Source organism: Rissa tridactyla, chromosome 8 (assembly GCF_028500815.1).
Source record: "Rissa tridactyla isolate bRisTri1 chromosome 8, bRisTri1.patW.cur.20221130, whole genome shotgun sequence".
NCBI lineage: Eukaryota > Metazoa > Chordata > Aves > Charadriiformes > Laridae > Rissa > Rissa tridactyla.
In genome coordinates this window covers 14,678,920-14,702,362 of record NC_071473.1, presented here as the reverse complement: position 1 = coordinate 14,702,362, position 23,443 = coordinate 14,678,920, and the positions used below count along the sequence as shown (strand labels likewise).

General features: G+C 36.4%; 1 protein-coding gene across 12 annotated transcripts in view; it reads left to right on the top strand.

Moving 5' to 3' along the window:
* RBFOX1 (RNA binding fox-1 homolog 1) overlaps window positions 1-23,443 on the top strand; it is a 1,295,853-nt gene that overhangs the window by 1,227,133 nt on the left and 45,277 nt on the right. For 9 of the 12 annotated variants that reach the window (XM_054212203.1, XM_054212205.1, XM_054212204.1 and 6 more), the window contains 2 exons: window positions 4,300-4,380; window positions 21,954-22,086. In XM_054212203.1, the coding sequence (XP_054068178.1) occupies window positions 4,300-4,380; window positions 21,954-22,086 (214 nt within the window). The remainder of the gene's footprint in view (window positions 1-4,299; window positions 4,381-21,953; window positions 22,087-23,443) is intronic. The other 3 variants (XM_054212206.1, XM_054212211.1, XM_054212213.1) reach the window with 1 other exon arrangement.

Genomic DNA, 23,443 nt, shown 5'->3' with positions numbered 1-23,443 from the left:
GATATAATCGTCACTAAATCTCCTTGTATGTAGTAACTTCCTTAGTTCCTGTATTATGAACTCGGATTTTAGCTACCTGTGCACTAATACTCAATGTAGACTGGTCCTGGATACTGACTTCATTAATTTCTGCCCCTGAGAATGCTTATGTGATTACCCTCTTGTTACGACGGCCGTAGTTGTACCCTATGTAGAGCTCAGTATCACTGTCATCTTTGGAGCTGTCTGAAGAGCTTTATATGAAGCTGTGATTTTTAGGATTCCCAGAGTGAAAGCATGAAATCAGTTTTCCCCTTTTGTCTGACTAGTTACTCGCTGGGGTTTTGCCTGGAATGTAAGAGTGTGCTAAGGTGCAACTTCTGTCCTCTTCCCTTTTGTAAATTCCCAGAAATCCTGGGAGAATAAGTAACAGCATGGTAAATTGGAAACTTTTTGTTCGAAGGCAAAGGTGCTAAAGCCATCTATACGGGGAGGTGATGCATTGTAAACTCAGGTTCTTAGTAATGGTGTATCAACTTTATACAGTTCTGGTAGTGAAGGCTTCTAAAGGTTTCATCTGCTTTCTGTGATGGGAGAGAACTATTCCCTTGCAGTGCTGTTAATTGCACATCAGCAGTCTAATCTGGACTAACGGTATGATTTTTTTTTTCTGCTGAAAACATTTCAATTTATATTTCCACAAAGGATGCCATAGGAGATTCCAACTAATGGTGCAGATTCTTTTAAACTTATTCCAGATCTTTACTCCTAAGCTGTCTGTAGTGCTGGCTGCACAGTGGTTACAGTTAGACCTAGAAGCTGTCTTTAGCAGAAGTGATTTAAAATCCTTTATAATTTATTGGAAAATCCTCCTGTTGTTGATCCTGGTTACTTCTTCGCAGCTACCCAAGTATTTGAGAAATACAATGAACGTTGTCCAATGTCATGTATGAGCCAGTGAGTAGCCTGTGCATCATCACTTGTACGTTGGTATTTCCACTTACGATCTGTAGATTAACTTATATAAATCTTTTAAATAAGAACGATACACAAAAATTTATTTTTGAAAGTTTGAAAAAAATTAGAAAAATACTTCTCACAAAATATCTTGGAACCGCTGGGAACTGGATTTTTGGTATTCTAAAAATATTCATGACTTCACATCATTTTCCTCACAGCCCTGAATTTTTTAAGTGTAATTATTTTCTCAAAATAACTATAGTGCTTCAACAAAGGACCTAATCAAACAGTACGTTCTTAATCATGGACTGTAGGAGAGAACATCGGAGGAAGAGAAGTATGAGTGGGAATATTTTTTTTTTGATCTTGAGAAGTATGTTTTGGTCCGTGCTGCCAGCCTGTGTGCCAGGCGGTGAATCGGGCTGGGGGATGTCTGCAGTCGCTGCTCAGGGGACATCACCCTGTCCTGCCCCAGCACAGCCACCTGCTGCGTGCGGCACAACCTGCCGCCTCGTCCAGCCCTCCCAGACCCACCCACCCCCCCCCCCCCCCGTTACACCCAGCAACATGGCTGCCTCAGTTTCCCTTCTGCCACTGGGCTGTCTAAAGCTCTCCTGTGTGCCCAAGCTCTGCAGTTGTCTTTGCTAATATTTTTCTGATCCTTTTGATGGAGTGAGTCAGGAGGGCTTTTCTGCTGCTGATGTCCAAAACCCTGTATCGCTGGGCACATGCCTGCTGTGACCGAACAAGTAGATGCTTATATTGACGAAAAGCAAAAAAGTGTGCAGATTGTTCTTAATGAGAAAATATCAGACATTGAAGAATTAAAGATGAACTCTTGCCTGGCTGTAATTTTTTTGAAGTTCATCAGCTCCATGATATTATTAAACTACGGTTTGAGCAGACATAGTAAGAACTTTATATTAAAATCCCCTTTCTTAAAAAAAAAAAAAAATCCTCACTCTTTATTCTGTCATACTAGAATTTAGCATTCTAGAGGAAAAATATATTTTTTTTTCCCTTCAGGGAATTTATAGATTGTTTCAATGTTCTGAATTTTATCCAGAAGATTTTATTGTAAAAAATTCAGTCTTTCCCCACTTGTATTAATTACAATTTAAATACTTATAATACCAAAATTAGATGCAGCAGAAATAATGTTTTCTCCCAAAAGTAGATTCAAAAGTTCCATATATTTCTAACAAAATCTAATAATAGTGTTTTAGGTATTAGTATTAATTTTATGTACAAATATGAAGGCAGATTGTCAAAATATAATTAGAAAGCTCTATGCAACAAATTAAATACACTCTAGTAGCATGGGTGAAAAAAGCATCTGTTTTGAAGTACTTTCATTAGAAATTAGAAGACTCAAGTAAGGAAAATAAGATTTATATGAGATGAAATCAGAAAAAAAATGTAAGAATGATAGCTCCAAAGAATAGGAAAATATCTACAGACCATGGAACAAGCAAAGTATCATCTAGAATGTGTGTTGAATAATATAAATAAACTATTATCTTCAATTTATAACAACCTTTATATACTTACTAAATATACTGAAGTCATAGTTACATTATTCTTAAAACCTAATGAAAATTACTGATAGTGATAATTCCTTTCCTGTCCGCATTTCGTTCAGCGGGATGAACGCCTCTACGCCTTCAGCTTCAGGCTTCTCCAGTAGCACAAGTTCTGAAGCGTCTACGGTGTTAAATACATCCGTGTTCCAATGTCCGCATTCCTAGTGCCCAGAGTGTTGAGGGGTCCCCTTTATCTACTAGCTGGAAAATGATGCTTGCTGTTAGGTTCTCGATAGGTGCATGTTCATTTAACAGCTGCTGGTTGTGGATTTTTTTGAAAGGCTGAGAGAGATAGATATCAATATAGTCAACTATATGCTGTCTTAAAGCGAAGGGGGGGGGGAACCAGGATTTAGAGCTTGTTTTGTGTTTCAGATCAGTAGTGGATCATTCAAAAAAGAGTAAGCATTTCCCAATTCTGTTAGTTCAGGGTGCGCTATTGTCTGGGAAGGTGAGAAGCATAATATTTCAGGAGATCACAGTGCTCACAGTCTTAGCTAAATTGCATAAATTACAAGAATTATTTTCTTTTGGTGTTTGCTGTATTTCCACTTCAACTGCTAGCTGCAAGCAATAATCAAAGAACTCGTTAATGACAGATTTTTTTTTATTTTTTTTAAACCATTTTTTGAAAGAACTCTGGTCTGGTAACTGAATGTAAGTTGAGAATTGCCCTTGAAACACTGTATGGAAAACATGCCTGCCGTTTGTAATTAATCTTCCCCTTCCAAACATGTTTGACTCAACTCTGTTGAATTATGTTGCGTATAAGTCAATGCACAACTTCTAAAGTCTCGCAAATCATCTTGTAAATACAATTATTCTTGAAATTCCGTGATTCACAAACCCTGACAGCTTGACGTATGTCAGCGTACGTATATATATATATTTTTGTGTGTGTGTGTATACAGGTATATACACATATATCTGCAAAACAGATGTGTCACATCCTGCTCTTCCTGGTGGACTGTATTCCAGAAGCGCAGAAGGTTTTTTTCCCCATTATGAAAGTATAGGTGTTTCTACAACTAATCAATGTTCAATCTTTATTCAGCTAAGGCTGCTAAAATGTAATTTTAAGAAAGATGTTGAAATAGTAAGGCATTTTATTTAAGATCATGTTAAAAAAAAAAAAAGGAAATGAGCCTAAACTTCAGTCATTTGTTCCAAATGAACATGCATTGCAAAAGTGTTGTTTTAAATCGTTGTATTTCTCATTGAGCAAAAAATACCGAAATCCTCACATGTATTAGTAATATTTTAGTTTCACTTGCACCAGCGTTAATTTAAGCGATGTAACGGAGATCACACGTGGCCTGACGTCTGCAAATGGGAGCTTTGCAGTCTGATGTGTCTGCTGTGTGTGCTTGAGCAGCCAGAGCTGGGGAGAGGAGAAGTTGGTAGGTGGGTGGCGAGGGGGGGTCCATGGCCGCTGTTAGCAGCGGAGCCAGAGACAGGGCCGAGAGGGAGAGATAGGAGCTGGGCCAGGGACTGGGGAGCGCTGGGAACACGCAGGGCATCCACCGCCTTCCCCAGGTGATAAAAAGGGTGTTTGTGTTTGGGGGTGGGCGGGGGGGATGTCTGTGTTTTGCTTTTTTCATATGTAAAATTGTATGTGTTTATTGGGGCTCTTTCTGCTTTGAAGCCAAAGGACAAGAAGTGCCCCCGCGTCACTGCACTGCTCCGGTTATGACTTTATTTCTGTTTTGAGATACAAAATTGAGGTTTAGTTCGAGTGTTCCAAAACCAGATACCACTCTCTCTCTCTTTCTTGTAGGCAGGGTGCTGCTGTGCCAGGCAAACCAGGAGGGATCTCCCGTGTACAGTGCCCCCAGTTCACTAGTATACACATCCACAAGTAAGCTAGTGTTACGGCTCTTTTCTTGTTTTGTTTTGTGACAAAAGCACATTAATGTGAATTAAGCCCCCATAAACTGTAAACTTTCCCAATAGCTCTTGCAAATGTGGTGTTTATAACGTGTGTAAGTAATGTCAACGGGTAATTCAGCGGTTTTAGTTGCATTTTTAATTTCAAAGTATATATATATATATTATTTTATTTTTTTTTTTTATAAAAGATGGCCTGTATTACAATGTTCTAGAGAATTGCTCAAAAGTTCTATGGTAACACTGACATTTTTTGGAATCCAGTACTGTTGCACACTCTGCATTTTGTGTAGAAGACGAAGTTGTGTTTCTTTTTCCTTCCTGGTCACAACTTTAATAAACAAAAAGTCTCCTATTGTGCCACCATTTTATTGGATCGGGAAGAAAACGAATATTTACAAAATATTTATTTACAAAGGGAAAAAGAATGTGTGCAAGCGGGTATTTTGAATTATAAAAAGCTGCCCTAATGAAAATAGCAAAGAGAAGCTAAAAGCACAGATGGCTACCAGCCGTTTTTCTGAACAAAATTTTGGAGTAGCAATGTCTCCTGTGAAATTCTGCAGCAGAAGTGGGACTGATTCTTCTGAGAGTGTTTTAGACCGTGTTGGTGGTACCACTGATGCCTGTTCTGAACTCTAGTTAGATGAAGAAGCCTCTGGCTGAGTGAAACAGTACTAATTGCTGAATGGGGGTGAACAGCAGCATTTGCTGTGTGTTCTCAGCAGTCCTCCGCAAAGTAAATATTTTCCATTGTCTGATTTAACAACATTATCAGATACGTTCTTTATGAAGATTGTATTCAATCTAGAATGCAATTCTGCTCTTTTAAAGCTTATCTAGGCTACTAAAATAATTCCTTTTATTCATTAAAACCAGGAATGAGGACAAGAGAGTTCCATAGTGATCATCTCTGCAATCTTGTACCTCTCTTATGTCAAAGGCTATGAATATCATCCCTAGAGCTGCTGCTTTACAGCATAAATATGGGATCTACTTTCAAATCAGGATTCTACAAATATGTAGCGAACTAACAAAACATACAAAGTGTTTTAAATTGGAAATGAAATTATCAATTAAATTTGCTTTTGCTTCCAGATGCTCCAAGAATATTTTGTGCTATTTCAGCTTTCCCAAGCAGTGGGGTTTTTTAAATCCTTGTAGTAACGTAGAGATGAAATACTTACTGTCTGAATCAGTGCTCCCTATAGTACATTTTTAGTGCACTACTCCTTTTTGACTGAAATACCAGTCTTTGACTGAAATTCTTTTCCTAGAAAATTATCCAAACATTTCATTCATCTCACTGTTAGGGAGCTTCTTTTGGAGGAGAAGGGACAGTGTTTGTGTTTTATTTTCTGGAAATTACTGTAAATAAAGCCTTTCTTAAGTTTACCCTGTTGCTCCTATTATCTCCCTGAGTTCTGTCCTAGGAAATTTATTTCTGGGGTTGCTGTTTACATCCTACAGTATTTCCACTATTATTAAATCCCTAGATAGTCATTGTATAGCTAGCTAAGCTCTATACTTCACTGTTTCCATTATGTCTCATGAGTCAATCCCTTTGAAAAATCTTATTTTGCAGTGGTGCTCCTTGAATAATGATATCCTAACAAACACCTGTTTGTTTTCAGTTATGCCAAATACATGAGTAAACAGACTTTGCCTATCTGCCTCCCACTGGGCGATGTGTAATACGCAGTTTCGTAACAGAGATTGCTGGTAGCCCTTGCAGTAGGAATTGTTACGCTTCTGTTGGATCTGTGTGGCTGCAAGTCATGATTTTTCTTTTATTCTGTATAGTATTTCATATTGCCAAAATGTAGTTTCCCCCACAGGGTCACAACTCCTAATAATACAAAATCGCTATAATTACTAATGATTGTAATTAGTTTTTTTATTTCTCCTCATTACAAAACTTTCAATAAAAATGTAAAATAGTTCCATTTCTGTAGGAAATTCTACTAAGAAGTTAATAGAAATGAAGCTCAAATTTTGTCTCATTTTCTTTCTTTTATTATTTTAAAGATCTTCTATACTCTATTTTTAACGCACATCCGTAATATTGAAACGATAACTGATAAGTCAACGTTAATGTCTGGGAGACTGATGCTTTTACTATTATCATTCCATGTAGACAACAATATTGCAGCCTTCATCTTTGAAAGAATTGTTAATCATTTATTCTGTTACTGACAGTATTGTAACCATGTAATATTTCAGAACAGCTTACAATGTAAGAATTAAAAGGTTTTAAACTTGCGCTTGTTTTAGCAGAAGGGAAAGGGTCAGCTGAGATTTTTAAAGCTGTCTTAGAGGTTTGGAGTTCATTAAATGCTAATGGCATTTAGGAATTTTCAGATACTTGGAAGAGGATAGTCCCCATTTTTAGAAATGTTGTCTTTAACTTGACTGGTCGTATTTCACCCCGACTTATATTCTATAAGGAATGAAGGATCGAAACATGGTTGTAAAACATATTTTTCTTAATTTGGCTAGCTGTATTTCTTACTTAACTTTTTGGCTTTTAATTGTGTTGGTCATTAGTAGTCTCTGGTGACTCTGAACACTTCTTCTACGCCATAATTTTGGCTAGTCAGAAAGAAGAGTGCAATTCTTGGAGCTGCTCTTTCCCTTCTGATGTTTTATTTCCCCAGGATATATTTAATGTATCACATTGTACGTTTCCCAGTACAGTGATCAGTTACACCTCTGCATGTGTCAGGAGATGGAAACATGGCTCTGCTTCCTTCCGTCACTTCTGGCCCTTCGCATAATACAGAAAGAAATGAGCTGTTTCTTCTGCAAGCAGTGGAACAAATCAGTAGCAATAGTCTCTCATGCCTCATCTGTTCTCTTATGCTGAAGGAGAAGATGGGGCCTGGATCAGTTTTTCATTTGCACATCTATTCTGGGAATAGATAATTTGTTATGTAGAAAGCATAGTTTCAGCATGCAAATGGGTTCGTGTCCCTTGGTGGGACAGATTCTTTGTCTTACCGAGACAACCAAAGTAAGGAAGTTCATGGTCGCGTCCTGGCTGCTGTAGATTCCCATTGCATTGGCATCTCAAGGACAGAACTAATACAACTGGTTTCAGCTAAATTCTTCATCATTGTCCTCATGCAGAATGTAGACAAGCATTGGAAGGAGATACATCCAGAAAGTAAAGATTAGAGTACACCAAGTCCCAGTGAGTAAGTAAGCACTCACTGGAAGCTTCCAGGAGGCCCATGGTATCTCACTGAATCTTAATGAATCCATTTGGTGCACATAACTGACGGTGTCTTTTTGCCCCCACTTCTTTAGACTAGTTGCTTCTACAGGAAATTTTAAAATCCTGAAGAAATTTGTACCTACTGTTAAATAAGAAATGTATCCAGAAAAATTTTGGAACTTTTCCAAATTGAAGCTACTCAAGAATAGGATCCATGAGAATATTAAGACCCTGCTGGACAAAAGGAAGATTCAAAGGAAGAAAAATGTTCTGTCACTGAATATCTATATCACTGTTCCAAAGGACAGTCATATAGCTGGGTATGTATGGTTAAAACAGGCAAAAATACTAATCTGAATTTATGTGTGGAGTTTTAAAAACTGTTTAGTACCTGTTTTCCCCATTTTTCTATAATGTAGAAGTGCTTGAAATTGTGAATGAAATAAAAGTTAATGGGAGCCAAAACATGGGAAAGAAGGAAGACACGAAGTTGTAGAATCCTAGAATAATTCATGTTGGAAGGACCAGGGGGCACAGGGCACCTTTTAGGACGGAGACTGCAGTAACCTTTCTGGGTCATCTGTTCCAATGCTTGAACATCCTAACAGTGGAAACCTCTCTTCTTTCAAATTATGTTTGTTCTCTCTTCTCTTCCCACTGTGCCTCTGTGAGGAGCCTAGCTCCGTTTTCTTGATAACTTCCCCTGCCCTTTCATGGCAGGGATGGAAAAGGAGAAGCACCTGCCAGTCGAGACCTTCTACACTAGCTGGTGTAGCGAGGAAGCCACCCTAAAGCTGGACATCACGTTTTTCAGAAATTTACAGTGGTGCATACTGAGCTGTGCCCATACTCATACCCATGGAAGGCAATGGGAGAGAGATTACAAATTTTAATAAAGGTTCCAAGGCAGCGAAATATTTTTCACTCTCTAAATCAAAGCTTTGATCTTTGTAACTGTTAGGTTTTATTTTAGCTCCAAGTGAAAATAAAGATACTTGAGTTATCAGGTATGTAACTACTAGTAGATTTTTCTGAGCATGCATTAAAGGGACGTTGACTGGACTGAATAGCTAACGTATATGTTAAATAGTAAATTGCTGCATGCCTTTGTTCAGAAGGATGCGCAGATGTGCCTGTATTTCCCAAATGTTTTGCATGCCCATAAAAGAGAATTTTGCCTTGACTTCAATGAGTACATTTTAAACTGATGTCAATTTTGGCTAACATTTTCTAAGTGTTGGAGTTGTTTCATCTTCAGTAAGCATGCCTGTCAGTTCCAAAATATATATGCTGCTTTTCCATGAATTTTCATTTTTGATTAAAAGTAAATAAATCTTTCATATTGCAATAACGTGATAGAATTAAAAGAAGAAAAAAATGAAAATGCAGAAATCTGATATTAATTTATTCTATTTTATCATACTGAAGGGCAAATGAAGTTGATGGCCCATTTTTTACTTGATATATCGATTACAGTTTTGTAAGAAGTGGTGGTGGATTTCAGCAAAAATGATTGAGGTGGTACAAATGCTTATAAATCTGTCCCACGTTGTGCTTGTTCTTTAATTGTAATTGTCTGATAAAACTTCCATCACTTTCTGTAATTAACCTAATGGTCTAAATGAATTTCCAGATCACTGGTTATTCATTTCAATATAGAAAATGCCATTACATTGAGTTTAATTAATACAAAGTAAGTTCACAGTCCATTGTACCATTAGAATAGAATTTTACTGTTTTAACTGTTTCAATTATGAATATTTTTTCCTCTTATTTTGTTTGTCCCATTTATGGACTTGAGTGTTCATTCTCTATTTATACTAAAATACTATAAACCCTTTATAATTAATTATTTAAAACCCAACGCTCTTCGAGTTCCCATCCTCAAAATATTTTTTGGTATTTATTATTTCAAGTATTTTTAAGCAGAATTCAGTCAGTGCCAAATTTGTAATCCCATGATATGCCCTAGAACATCTTATTTGTCTTGATATTCCTTTCAGAGAAGTACATATGACAGATAAGCACTCACCAGAGAATACTTTTGCTTTGCGTCAGACAGATATTAAAACAATAAACTATGTTGCCCTGGGATTTTAGCTTATGAGCAACCAGGAAACCACAAGGCAAAGATGAGATGTTTTTGAAAGGTGGGAAGGCAGTTTTTTAGAAAATTCCCTGGAAACCTTTGGTCCTGTAGTATTTTTGACAAGAAATATTTTTAATGCCTAAGTTGTTTTAAAGCAAATCAGGAAAATATGTTCCATTCCTTCAGAGCAGGCATTAGAAATGTTCCTAAATTATCCTAATAATCCTAGTGATCCGAAGTTATGTGCTATATGCCAGGAGAGAAGGGAAATCTGTAGCAGAAGCTTAAAGCATTGATTACATGATACAGGAATTTAGATTTTTATATATGTTCTCTTTAAAAACTTACCAGCACTTATGTATGATAGACACGTGTACTATTTTTAAAAAGATGGTTTTTTTCCTGTGGGTGTTTTGTTTTGATTCATAGGTGAAGGATAGTTCAGGACTTTGTTGATATGCATGGAATAAATAAGGAAAAACATAAATACTAAGTATAAATAGCACATCTGATGGTAGAATTTAGGCCATTTGAGGACTCTTTGCACTACAGAAATGAAAATTAAGTAAAACCTGTGTATTCAATGTGTCTGTTGAATATCCTCACTTAGAAGGAGGTTACTTGGTTTAGGAATATTAGTAAATAACCTAAAAAAATGCTGTATGGAACTATTTTCATGGTCCTTTTTTCAGTGAAGGCATCCCAGGTTTTATTCTTCTGTGGCATTACTAATGGATTGAAGTAAGACCTTTGACATTTCTGTTACGTTCTGGGATATTTCCAGTACCAAGAAGATTGCATGGGGAAAATACAAATTTTCAGAAGGTGATTTGAAGTGTGCTTCTGAGCAGAATAATTATTGGAAACATTCAGTTTAGAAACCTTGATTCAGTTGATTTTGTCAGGTTTAATCTGTTGCACACATGTAATTACCTGAGAATTGTATTGTAATGATGATAGTCTTCTCATGGTATTATGCTGAGACTCCAAGCAGCTGAAGTGTAGGTGCTCCTGGCATTTGGTATACCCTTTTCTGGGTTTTGTAATTAAGACACGATTGACTGTTATTCAGTCCAAATAGACATACGCTTTATTGTAATGACAACAATGATTAATTTCTTCTGATTTTTGTAGTACTGTTGTATCTTATTGTTGTAGTTTTTCTTAATTTATTTGTTGTGATTTTACTGTCATTGGTAAGAGAGAGATTGTTTGGTAAGCTTGCCATTTTGAATTGGAATATGGGTCAGGAACAGTTTAAAGAGTGAGTATTCATATGATACAAATAATATGCCTATGCTACTCTATTTGCAAATTAAATGTAAAAAGGTTTCTGCAAACTAAATTTTTAATTGGTCTGTTTTCTCTTAAACTAAAATGGAATGGCTGGTCACTTCATCACAATTAAAATACATATTTGTAGATTGTATTTACATGTTTGTGGTTTTGTCTGCTTTTTATTGCTTCACAGAAAAATGGTGGAGCTCCCCTGCAAAGGAGTTGTGTGATTAAGCCAATTTAGTCATTGTAGGACTGAGATTCATGAATGAAACAGCGCAAAAATCCTGCCCGAAGGGAAATGTCCATACATTTGAGTAGACCAATCACACCTATCATTTCCAGGATACAAAAACCTCATTACCGAACATTTAGGAGTCAAACTATCTTTTTAGTGTGCTTCCTGAATTAATTAATTGCCTTTATTTATAAAGTAAAGAGAATCACCTGGTAGTAACCCAGGAATAATGTGAAAAGTGCCCTTCCTTGTCTGTATGTTAAAATACAGTCAGTTTACATGAAAGTTGAAATGAAGAAGATATCAATAATAAATAGAAAGGGAAGTTTACTAATGGCTTTCTGTTATTCTATTATTTCCCCCCCATATATGGAAGTATAAACGGTTGAAAAATCATGTATCATTTCCAGAGGAAAATATTGATGTCATCTCTTGTTGAAATGTCTTTGGAAGGTTGCTAAGCACTGTTTTGGCCCATTGTATTGGGCCAGAGGCCATGTTTGGAACAAAGTTGCACAAATGTGAATGTAGGGTAGCTCCACTGACTTTGAAGTCAGATAGTTATAAAGATAATACAAAATTTGAAAAAAATGAGTAAAATTATATTCATATGTATTCTGTTATAGTCTTGATTGAAGTATCAACCTTTTTAAACTATAAAGTGAACCTCTTTTGGGTTTTTTGGTAGCACTGCCTGAAATTCGTGTAACAGCATTTTTTTGTGTTCTGTATCACTATATATTGTCCTTCTGTAACTATTTTCAGGATAACTGTCCTTTTACCTTCTGTCTATCGGTATTTTAAATGGTGACTAATAAGTTATCAGTAAGATGTATTGTAGTTTCCCAGAATCTGTAAATACAGGTTTCATTTTGCTCCTGTAAATCTTGTTTTTAAGTGCGTTGCTGTTTCTACTTATTCTTCTGTTCTCTGTTTAGCAATGGTGCAGTGTTTCTGAGCTAGCACGCTTAAGTTTTATACAGACAGACATATCCTGAGTTGTGTGCTGCAGACCTTTTTTAACTTACCCACCATCCTACACCTGCATAGTAGGAGATGACTGGAAACGTGTGCAGAATATTTTTAATAGTAAATCGTGGAGAGTGTCTTTGTCCTTTAGTTTAAATAATAAAAATGATGTTTGACCAAGGATAGTTGGGCATCTCATGTATTTTTCGTGTTTTCCTGTTAATGGATACGGCACTTGGCCACTGGCAGTTCCTGTGACTAACCAATGAGTTAGGACAATAGGATTGTTTGGACTTTCTCCTCTCAGCATGCAGCTAAATGGTGAGAATTACATGTAGCATTTTTTTGCGTCATGATCTATGATGTTGTTGTACGTAGGATCCTTTGTGTAGAGTCCTATACGCAGGCTACTGGTGTTTCCTTAGCTTTGTATTCTAGGTGCTGTGTTACTTGTTTGCAGCAGGTAGGCGCACACAGGTGACCACACATCTCGAGTCATTCTGTCTGTCAAATGTCAAGTCATCAATTTTGTAGTTTTCAGCTTAGCCTGTAAGATTCGCTTTCAAAAATAGACTTTACTGTCACTCTCCTTGCATTGTGTGACAATTGTTATTAAATCATGGCTCTTAAAACCATGTTGTATACAGCAAAATTCTTCAACCTGAATTTCACAAATAGTAAGTACTTTTGAGGGATTAACATCTTTAATGTCTATATGAATCTTTGCACATGCTATTCTTTGTTTTGATATTTTTTTTCTATTATGGTTTGGATTAGGTTAACTAGCTGCTTTTTTTCCTCAGTCACTTCCTGCCTATATTGTTCCCAACCCAACAACGTTCTGACAATGTTCTTTTTTACAGTTTAATAATTCCGTTGAGTTTTAGTAATCCTTGTGTCATCCAGACAGAACTGCTTGTCACCACATAATTGACTTTCATAAGCATTCCAGTTACTAAATTTTGTCACCTCTTTATAATAGTGCTGCTCTGCATCTAGTTTTCCACAACCGTGTCCTTTTTACTTTGTCTCAGAAGGGGTGTTTAGCTAGACACAGGGGAATTTTTCCATTTGCTTGGAACTTGTAAATGTCCAACAACCAGGAACACCAGACAAGTTATTGATCAGTTTGATCATCTATATTTGAAGATTGTTCTTTAATTTAAGATCAGATGTGGCTTCTCTGATCTCTGCTGTTTCTTTTCCTTTATGGCCTAGTGGCTTTGTTGTTTCTTTTTACCTACTGAGCTTTTTCTTGTTTGTTAGTCATTTCTTTTGTGAGAATTCGACTAACCTTTGTACCGCAATTATTTGTATTCTTTGTAACATCAACTATGCAGTACTTTTATTTTGTTATAAAGTACACCATAAGTAATTTGACCACCAATTACAGCATTTTTTTATTCAAAGTTGTAGGTTGATGTGATTACATAGCTTTACAAAAAAAAAAAAACTTAATCCCCTTATCTGTTCTTTTTTATGTGTCCACATTCTCCATTTTTTTTTTCTGCGTGTTAAGGGAAATCTCTTGATGTCTGAGAGACTCAGGTGGCTGCATATAGTGTCCTGTAAAAGGAGGATGAGATATACATGGTAATTGCTGATAATCACAGAATCACCAAATGACTGAATCTCAGACCGACTGAGGTTGGAAGGAACCCCTGGAGGTCACCTTGTCCGCCCCCCCTGCTCAAGCAGTGTAACCTTGAGCAGGCTGCCCAGAACCACGTCCAAACAGCTTTTCAGTATCTCCAAGGATGGAGACTCCACAGCCTCTCTGGGTGCCTGAACCGGTGCTCAGCCACCCTCACACTGAAAAAGTTTAGGCAAAAAAATGAGAGGGTTTCCAGGCTTTGGCATCAAGATTTTCCTCCAAAGGTTATACATTCCTGGCATATAATGGTATCAGTATACATAGAAACCAGTGGTGGTTTGTTTATTGGTATACTAGAGGACATGAAACAAAGGAGGGCAGAGAAAATGAATAATTCTATATATACTTAAAAATAATTTTAATGAAATCTAAATGTGAACTCAGCGTGTGCAAGTCATTGTTGAAATGGTAGATAAATTACATCTGGAAACAAATCTAAGGTAAAGGTAACCATATAGCAAGTTTTGTTGGAACAGTTAAGTGTCTTTCCTACAATTTAACATAATAATAAGCACGTTAAATAGGAGGTTGCTTTTTACTTAAATATTCTGTGTTTTTTGAGTACACTTGATTATGTGGGTGATTTGGTGTGGAAAAATCTTACAAATCTTGTTTTTATAGTATGAAATAGTTGAAAACAGTGTCTTAAAGCAGCTGTCCTCTCTTTCTAGAAACATTTACATAATCTTTCAGGTTATACATCATTATAAAAAGTTTCATCAAATTTATGTAAAATTTTGTGCTAATTTGGATTTGGCTGGGAACTTAATGCAGTAGTGTTGTGTAAAGGGATTCAATTACAGTGTGCAGTGTTTTGTAAGTAACTGTCTCGCATAAAAAGTTAATTAATCAGAGCTGTGTCAATTTCCTTGTGCCATGTCAATTTGCAGCAAGGTAATTAATCACTAATCGCCCAGCGTGCAGCAAACTAAGGGACAATCCATGAGTCATTTATTGTTATTTTTTTCAGAATAAATGGCACACAGAGCCACGAAGAAACGCATCTTGCCTTTCATAGTATTTTTATCGACAGTTTTGCATGTTGTAATAGACTGCAGCAACAAGCAGCTGTAGTTCAACGGAATATGAATATTAAAGAAACAAATGAGAGCAGATTTATAGGCCATTGCTTTTCTGTTATGTCAGTTTTGAGATTACACTGAGCAAATGAACAGTGAAAAATTACTCTTCCATGTGGAGAATGGTGATTAGGCTTGTACATTAATTAGAGATTTTTGTTTTCCTTTTCAATGCATTTCAAATGAGAATGTCCTATAAGTAACAGTTTGTCCAAAATGCAGATTTATTCATTCCTAAACAACGGGATTTAATACTGACATATATTTTTGTACAACAATAAGGAAATAATTATTCTTCTAATTTTAAGGATGTGTTTCAAAAAATAAATAGATTGTGAATTAAAGAAATAGAAGGGATCAGTTGTGACCGTTGGACATATACGGCCAGTTTCCTTTGAATTCAGTTAATTCACAACTAGATTCCCAGGGATAATCGTCTCACAAAAGTGACAGGTGAAAAATGTATTTTCAACTTGCTATTTTTAAAGATTATGAACTTTCTGAAGAGTTTTTTACTCTGAAATTTTAAGAATTCATATATATATAATTTAAAAGCCTTTTTATGTTAAAATCTGTGGTAATAGAGCTTAAATTTTACTTGCAGTGTACTTCAGACTGTGTATTTAAGTGCAAAGATCTGCACACATCATCTTTACATAATTTTTATAATGCTTTTAAAGAATGCCAAGTAATACTACTTATTACTCTTACGGTGAAGGGAAAATTCACTACACAGAACATATTGGGATAAACTCCTGATTCTGTTCCTGAAATCTCAGATAATATCATATAGATTATTGTACTTAGCCTTTCTCAGTGTGTTACCCATTATATCTCTTTGTTTTTAATTTATTGTCCAGCACTTCTGAAGTGTTTCCTCAACAGGGATCCTCCTAAACTATGGGAGTAATGTAAATGTATCTCCCTTCCTTTCTAACAGTTAAATTATGTTGCAGTAAATTAGCTATAAACTGATTGAAACATGATGTAGCATTAAAGTTCTTCACCATAAAACATTTGAAAACTCTTGATGAAGGAGGACCTGCGACTTTGTGCAAAGGAGGAGAGATTGGGAGTGATGAGAGGTAGATTTGTTCATCCATTTTGATGGCACACCTTTCTTGAGGCATATGGCACTCTCATACAAATTCAAACCGCAGCACAAATGCAAAGAATAATTGCCCATTAAAATGGCTGTATATTTTTACGGCTTTGATACGAAATCTGCCCCCTGTTGTTTTTTGCATCTGCTACTCTTCCATCTATCCCAAAGCTTTAAAACTTTAATACACAATGTATAACCCTTAAGTATTTTTTACCAGGTTTTATTCCTCCTTTTGGGAACTCAAACTTTGTCATTGTTCATTCAGCCTTTGTTTTCAAAGGCACATGTTGAGATATGGTGCCTGGAAAGTGTGCCTACCTGTCATGTTCATTCAATACAAAATGAATAAAACCAATGCTTATATTACACCTTTTGGGAGAAATTATCGTTTGATTAAGTTTCATCTGTGAACACAAAGATGAAGTTCCTCTTCTTTTTCCCATGCTCATATCCGTTTTCTATATAAAATCATTAGTACTTAAATTTTGCTGATATAATGACATGAATCCTGTTAATTCCAAAGGCCTTTTAATTTGCTTAAATGTTGCGGACCACTTTTCATGTTTGAGATCTAAACTAAAGTTCGATGACAGTGTTTTCATGTTTACAGAGTATATCCAGAAGAGAGAACTTTTTGCACAATATTAATTGTAATAATATCTTTTTTTTTTAATTTTTTCCCCTTAAATGTAAAAATGGAACAAATAAGTTCAAAGAAGGAATCTTGCCTACATGCTGTTCCTAAAAAATGTCATTTAGGCTGTAGTACAAGATGATTTGTATGCTATTTTATCATTATATTAAGCAAAACCAAGTAGTTCCACGGCATATTTTTTTACCACAATTCTTTTTTTCAATTTGAAAAAGTAAAATTGCAGATCCACAGTAGGAACTGATTTTTTGTTGCTGCCATTGTAGTCCCATTCATATTTGAATAGCTGAATGAATAACTACAGAAATGACGGGGCTATTAGAGAATATAAATTTTCTTTGACTTAATACTTGATTATATGTAGTTCTTAGAAAAGTCTTCCTTTTTCTTTAACCTCATATTGTCACCTTATTCATCATTGCCTAAATGAAGAAATATGTCTTTTCTGTATCAAAGATCAGAAGAATTCCAGGCATCAAATTACTTTGATAAATTTAAGGTACTTTTGCTTAGAAGTGGACTCAGATGCTTCCCTGCTGAGAGTCAAACACATTTTCAACCCCTTTATAAGAGCGTTTTCACTGACTGAGTTTCAGCAGTTTGGCACTGAGGCACTAAGGAAGGTTGACCTACAAACTGCAAGTCATTAAAATCTTTACCCCTCCTGGCTAGTATATTCATTACTTTTGGGGCTGGTTAATAGCACTTAATGCTTCCTGATGGGAGAGCCCTTTTCATAAAATTGTTTTTATGAAGTCCATTCTTCAGTTGTGTTCTAATGGTGCCACTTCTGCTAGTTATTTTGGGGTGAGGATATTAAAAAGTTGGTAGCAAAATAAATTCAGTGGTTATTACATATTCCTAACCATCTGATTTCTCAGCTGGGCTGAAGTAGCATAATTTTTTTTTTTGCTGAACTCAAATTCAGGGTGACAGGATCTTGTTGATTGTTTTACCTCTAATCTTAATCTTTAATAGTACTACCTGGAAATAGAAGGCATGTTTTCAGATACTATGGTTTTCAGACTGACCCAAGATCAGTTTTTTGGGATTGATGTAATTCTGTTACATATAAACTCTACTGTTAGACGTCACTTGACCATAAGTCCTCGCAATGTTGCTCTTAGTTCCATATTTCTCAGGCTTACTTTCCAGTTTTGTTTTACTCTAGACATTTTATGCTTCATGACTTTATTAAGGAGACAATGCCAGGCAAGCATAGCAAAACAATTAAATTATTTCAGGCTTTTCGTTCTAACACATCCTTTGTGTTGCAGGTCCTTTGAAAATGATAGAAATCACTGTCTTGTCTTAGTATCTCCCATGAATGCTGAGGCTCCATTCTGTATTCTGAATTTGGTAAACACTTACGGGCTAAGTGACTCCTCCTGCCATCTCTGTCTTCTAGCTTTTTCTCCTCTTTCATAGGAGAAAGCCATCTTTCTCATAAAAACGTAATATTATTTTTTAAAATATTTTATGTTCTTTGTTACTCGTTCATCGATGGGGCCACTCTGCTTTTCCAGTGACATTTCTTTGTAGACAACCATTCGCTGTCAAAGATTTAAGGTCAGTGGCCCTTCTTGTAATTCTTTCCAAGGTGTGACCACCATGAAGAATAAAGAGTATTTAGGATAAATGCTCAAGTATTGCAAAATTTGTATTTTAATATGTCTGTGTGAAAGCTGGACTGAATGGTACAATTTAAAGGAAAAAAGTGCTCACAAAACACTTCAGGAGTTCATGCTTTCACAGAGGTATGTCCTCAGTGTCTCCCATACAACTTCTGCGCATTTACAGTTGGTTTTCATTAGACCTATATTTACTCATTTCTTCTGAAAATGAAGAGACAGGTCCATTCTTCACACACACGTATAAGGCGTGTGACTCTATGGAGGGGTTGGTGAGTTAATTTCAAACAGTACATTTTACAGCAGGAAGATTGTCTAGGACCCTGAATGTTTCCCTGAAAGAAGACAATTGCTTTAAGTATTGCCAAATGTAGATGTTAATGACAAAGAATTAATTGCTGAAAAAGATCTTAGAGCAGGAGTTTCCAGACTATGCATTGCAAGCCCAAAACGTTGTTAGATACCTTATATTGCTTGAGCTTAGACTTTTTCGAATTGGTTTGGTTTTCTTTACCACTGCTTCTGGTTTTCCTGTAAAACTGTGATTTCTATCAATATGTAGAGAACTACAAATCCACGTGTAAGTGAAGAAGTTGCCTGACCTGCTCAAAGGTTGTCAGTCTTCATTAATTTTTTGGCAGTGGCTTTTAGGTCAGAGAAATTTCTCTCAGTCTTGGCAGTTTAAGATTGTCCTTTAAGATTACAGTTTTTTAAAGCTACCTACAGAATACCACCCTTCAGGTTTATCATTTGAGATACCACCATTTCAGATATCAGTTTTTCCTGGCCAGACTCTCAAGTCCATTTTTGTCCATTTGCTTAAGCAAACTCTTCTTAGTACATTTTTTTTGGCTTTGTTTGTTTTTATTCATTTATTTGCATGATTAAAAAAAAAAAAAAGGCACAAATTAACTCTCAAGTTATTGGAGAAACTTACTTCTAGAAATTACTGTCTACTAGATGGAGACGAGTCATTTTTCTAGTGCAGGTGGACTGCAGCTAAACATTACTCTGATAACAGAGATGATTGTACTGGATTAGATCAGTTCTCCATCTAGTCCAATATCCTGTGTTTGCAAAGGAGCAAAAGCTGGATGCCTAATGAGAAGTTGTAAGACTGGAGCTAGCGTGTGGGTATATTGTTCTTTGAAGGTTCTGTTAGCTTTCTACAGTTTGAAGTGTTTTTATAAACCACAGGTGATGTCTTAATACCATTTCTCTGCAGGGGAACTGTTCATCATTTTCAGTCACATAAACTTTTAACATCCACAATGTCCAGTGGCAGAAAATTCCATGGCGGCTTAATTAGAGGTTGTGTGAGGAGTCACCTTTTCCCATATTTTCTCCATTATTCATGATTGTGGAGCTTTGTCATAGCTCCACAGGCACTTCCCTTCCATGCTGAAGAGCACTAGTGCACTTGATCGTTTCTTTTACGGAAGTAACAGACGTGATTACAGTTATGATAAGTGACCATTTAAAAATGTATGTTGTGCACATAAAATGTATGTTACCTAATTTAAGTCAAGACAGGAAGTCTCCAGCATGTGGTATTCTCAAATACATTCTCTAAGGGACAGAAGTGAACAATGATGCCATGATGTCCAACCCTCATGTTTTTCTCACGTATTGCTAACTTCCATGATGAAATTTTATTAGAGCATTGCACCTTTTATCTATCTGTGTTGGTATGGGGAGACAGTTCACTCTATCAGAGGAACTGCAGCCCAGCCTGTAGATATTTTTACTGTAATGTTTGCTTATATCTTCAGTCCGCTGAAAATGATCTTTTACATTTTTACATTAACACTGTACTAATTTGTATGCAAGACTGTTAATGTTTACTTGGAAACAAAAAGGACAAAAGTTACGTGGTCTAAGCAGTAGGTCATGTTTACAGCATTTCTACTGTTCAATATTCAATGTTGTTGCATATGCAAAAGTACTTACAGCATCCAAATTTCCAAATATATGATATATATATTCATTTTTCCAAAAAAAAGTGCATTTGATTTCTTTAAGCCTTCTTCAATGCAGCTGATTGCAAAGTTACCAACAGTATATTGAGTTCTGTAAGTTCACCATTTTGATTTTGACACATATTTCTTTACAGGAAGAGGAATAAAAATATGGTATTTGTACTTTTTAGAAGCCTGTTTTCATTTAGTTGCATTGCCATAGGGTTGTTTTATGTCGTATTCCAGACATGTAAATCTTTGCAGAATTACTGTACAGCCTTTTCGTCAGTGAGAAGGACCTAGTAGTAGTAGTAAGGCAGTAATGGACAAGTCACTGTAATTACAGTATTTTCCTTCATATGTTCAGCCAGAGACATCTACAAGTTGTGAATTTTTCATTTTCTTTTTCAAATTCAAGGCTTCTGTCAAAAATTAATGCTAAAACAGATGAAAGACAAATGTGGATTGAGATAAGCCCCTATTTCAGACTGGAAAATCTTACTGGTTTACGCATCCATTACTTCTATTTGCTTGCTTCTTATTAGGGCTTTGCTAAGCAATATGTATTTCTTTTATCTCTTTATTTACATACTGAAAAAAGTTCAACAAAGTGAAGCACAACTGAAGTAACCTGAGTGCCAACAGAGCTGGATTTGATTTTCTCTGTCTCACTGATGAAATCACTCCAAAAATACCTGTTCTAACATTGGCCAGAAATATATGTACAAAGGAGAAATGAAGTATTGGTTAAAAAAATGGCAGAGAAAGTAAAGTGGAAAGTTTCCTTTCTATTTTTCAATTAAAAAGTTTATGAAGAGAGAAGTTTTGCAGACTTCTTACAGAAAAAAACCCTCTAAGTAGTACTGTGTTACTGTTCAATTTCTGATTAAAATATTTTAAGTCTCACATGGAATGGTAATTAATGTTTACACTTAGTTGCAATGACAATATAAAAATATCTGAGTTAATTTCTTTTTTTATGTGTCTAAATTTTTCTACTGCATCTGAATATTATCTGAATTCATATAGATATTTCCAAACTATGCAACCCTTGACTTTGAAGGAATAATGGATACTGTTAGGAACAAAGTACGCCCTAAAATCTGAGAAAACTCTTGCTTTGTCTGTCTTTCCCTTGGTACACAAGTAAGATGCAGTTAATAATCAACTTTGGAGCAAAATTAAAGCTCTGTTATACTGGTGCGATCACTGGATAATTTAGATCACTGGAGGTCACCTGGTCTAATGTCTCAGCTCCGCTCAAAGCAGGGCTGACTTCTGAAGATAGATCCAATAATGGGATGGAAATGGCTCTGGCATTATAAATTTGAGCCTGAACTGGGTGACTTAGACCTCAAGAGCCTCCTGGTAGCAGTGTTGGCTAAAACAGTCAACATTATTTTTAATAATGAGCGTCTTCTAAAATCAGAGCCACCTATGATACTGCCATCTAAATGCCCAGTTTGCTGTCTCCTGCTTGCGTATAAAGATTTTCCGTAAAAAAGATTATGACTCTGGTTAAAAGACTAATAATTTACTTATTTAGCAAGTTCCTCATCCAGTTATAGGGATGCTTTAATATAAGCAGAAACATGCTACTACGTTACCCTTGGTTTAAAGTGCTAGGCTGATGTGAATATTTTACATTCCTCTTTTTTTCTCTTTCCTTCTCAGTGCCGGGATTTCCCTACCCTGCTGCAACCGCAGCTGCTGCCTACCGAGGTGCACACCTAAGGGGCCGAGGTCGCACGGTGTACAACACGTTTCGGGCAGCAGCCCCCCCCCCTCCAATTCCAGCCTACGGCGGGTAAGGAGATTGGCTTCTTTTGCCTATGAGCATGACTCTCCCGTGGCTACCAAGGGGTTGTGACTGTGGTGCATGCTGATGGTGTCTCAGCGCGGAAACCACGCAGCATGCCACCAGCCCTGGCGCTGGAAGTGGTGCACCTTGCACGGAGTATTGAAAAATGACTGTAATTTGTACTGCCATGGTTGGTGGCCTTAAGCATTTTAGATGTCACATATTGTTATGTAGATGCTCTTAGAAACGGAATGCTTTGGAACAGAGAAATTGTTTCAGCTAAAGATATACTTTTGATGATTGCAAACATCTGGTTATTAAGGAGGTTGGATCGAGTTAACTTCTTTTTCTTCAAATCATCCGCTGAAAGTTGTCACTGGACCTGAAGGCTTAGTGATTTATTTTTATTTTTTTTTTAAATTTTATTGCAGTCTGTTTAGTTTTTCTAGTTGACATCCTTACCACAATAGGAATCTGGGGTGCTCCTCTCAGGGCCGTGTGGTTTTCAGTACGTTTGCTTAAACAATACCTTAAGGTTTCACTGTCAGTGACCTACGTTTACTAAACCCAAGCAGTAAACTAAGGAACAAAGGAGAGAAATTCATAGTAATAGTTTCTAGAAACCAAATAATCTTCTGCTATTTCAGAAGACTTTTTAAGTATATTTTTGAGGGAAAGAAGGGAGAAACAAATACTCCTGTAGCTCTGTAAATGCTGTCACAGAAAGGTTTTGTATGCTGCGTATGATATTTAAAAGCCCTAACATTGTCAAAAGATTTTCAGCTATTACGAAATTGAGAAGTTTGGAACATCAGAAAACTTAGCAGATCCCAGGCCAGAATAGTATTTTATCATAAAAAATTTGAAGTAGATACGCCACCACCTCTCTGTGGAGCAACCGGATCTTTCTGAGAAAGGGTCAGGAAGGGTTTGCAAAGTCTCTGCGTAAAGGTGATCCCTCTCTCTCTCTGCCCTCACGAAAATCCTGCTCAGCAGGTCCTCTGCTCTCGCTGTGGATACCCCCTTGGAAGGGAGCTTGCAGCATAAGAACCTGTCCTCCTATTCCGTTACGATAGAAGACGGGCGCCCTTCACTAGTTCCCTCGGTTTCTCATGAAGCCTTTGTTCTATTAAGCCAAAAAGTGTGTCTTTTTCTAGACAAGTTTGCTACTCTAGTCAGTCAGCCAGCGAGCTAGATTTTCAGGGATATTTAAGACACGCGCTTCGGCCATTCCTTCACATTGGGCAGTTACCACCTCAGAGAAGTAAGATGTTCTAAGATGTTAGGCTGGATATTAGGAAACATTTCTTCATAGAAGGGCTTATTAAGCATTGGAACAGGCTGTCTGGGGAAGTGGTTGAGG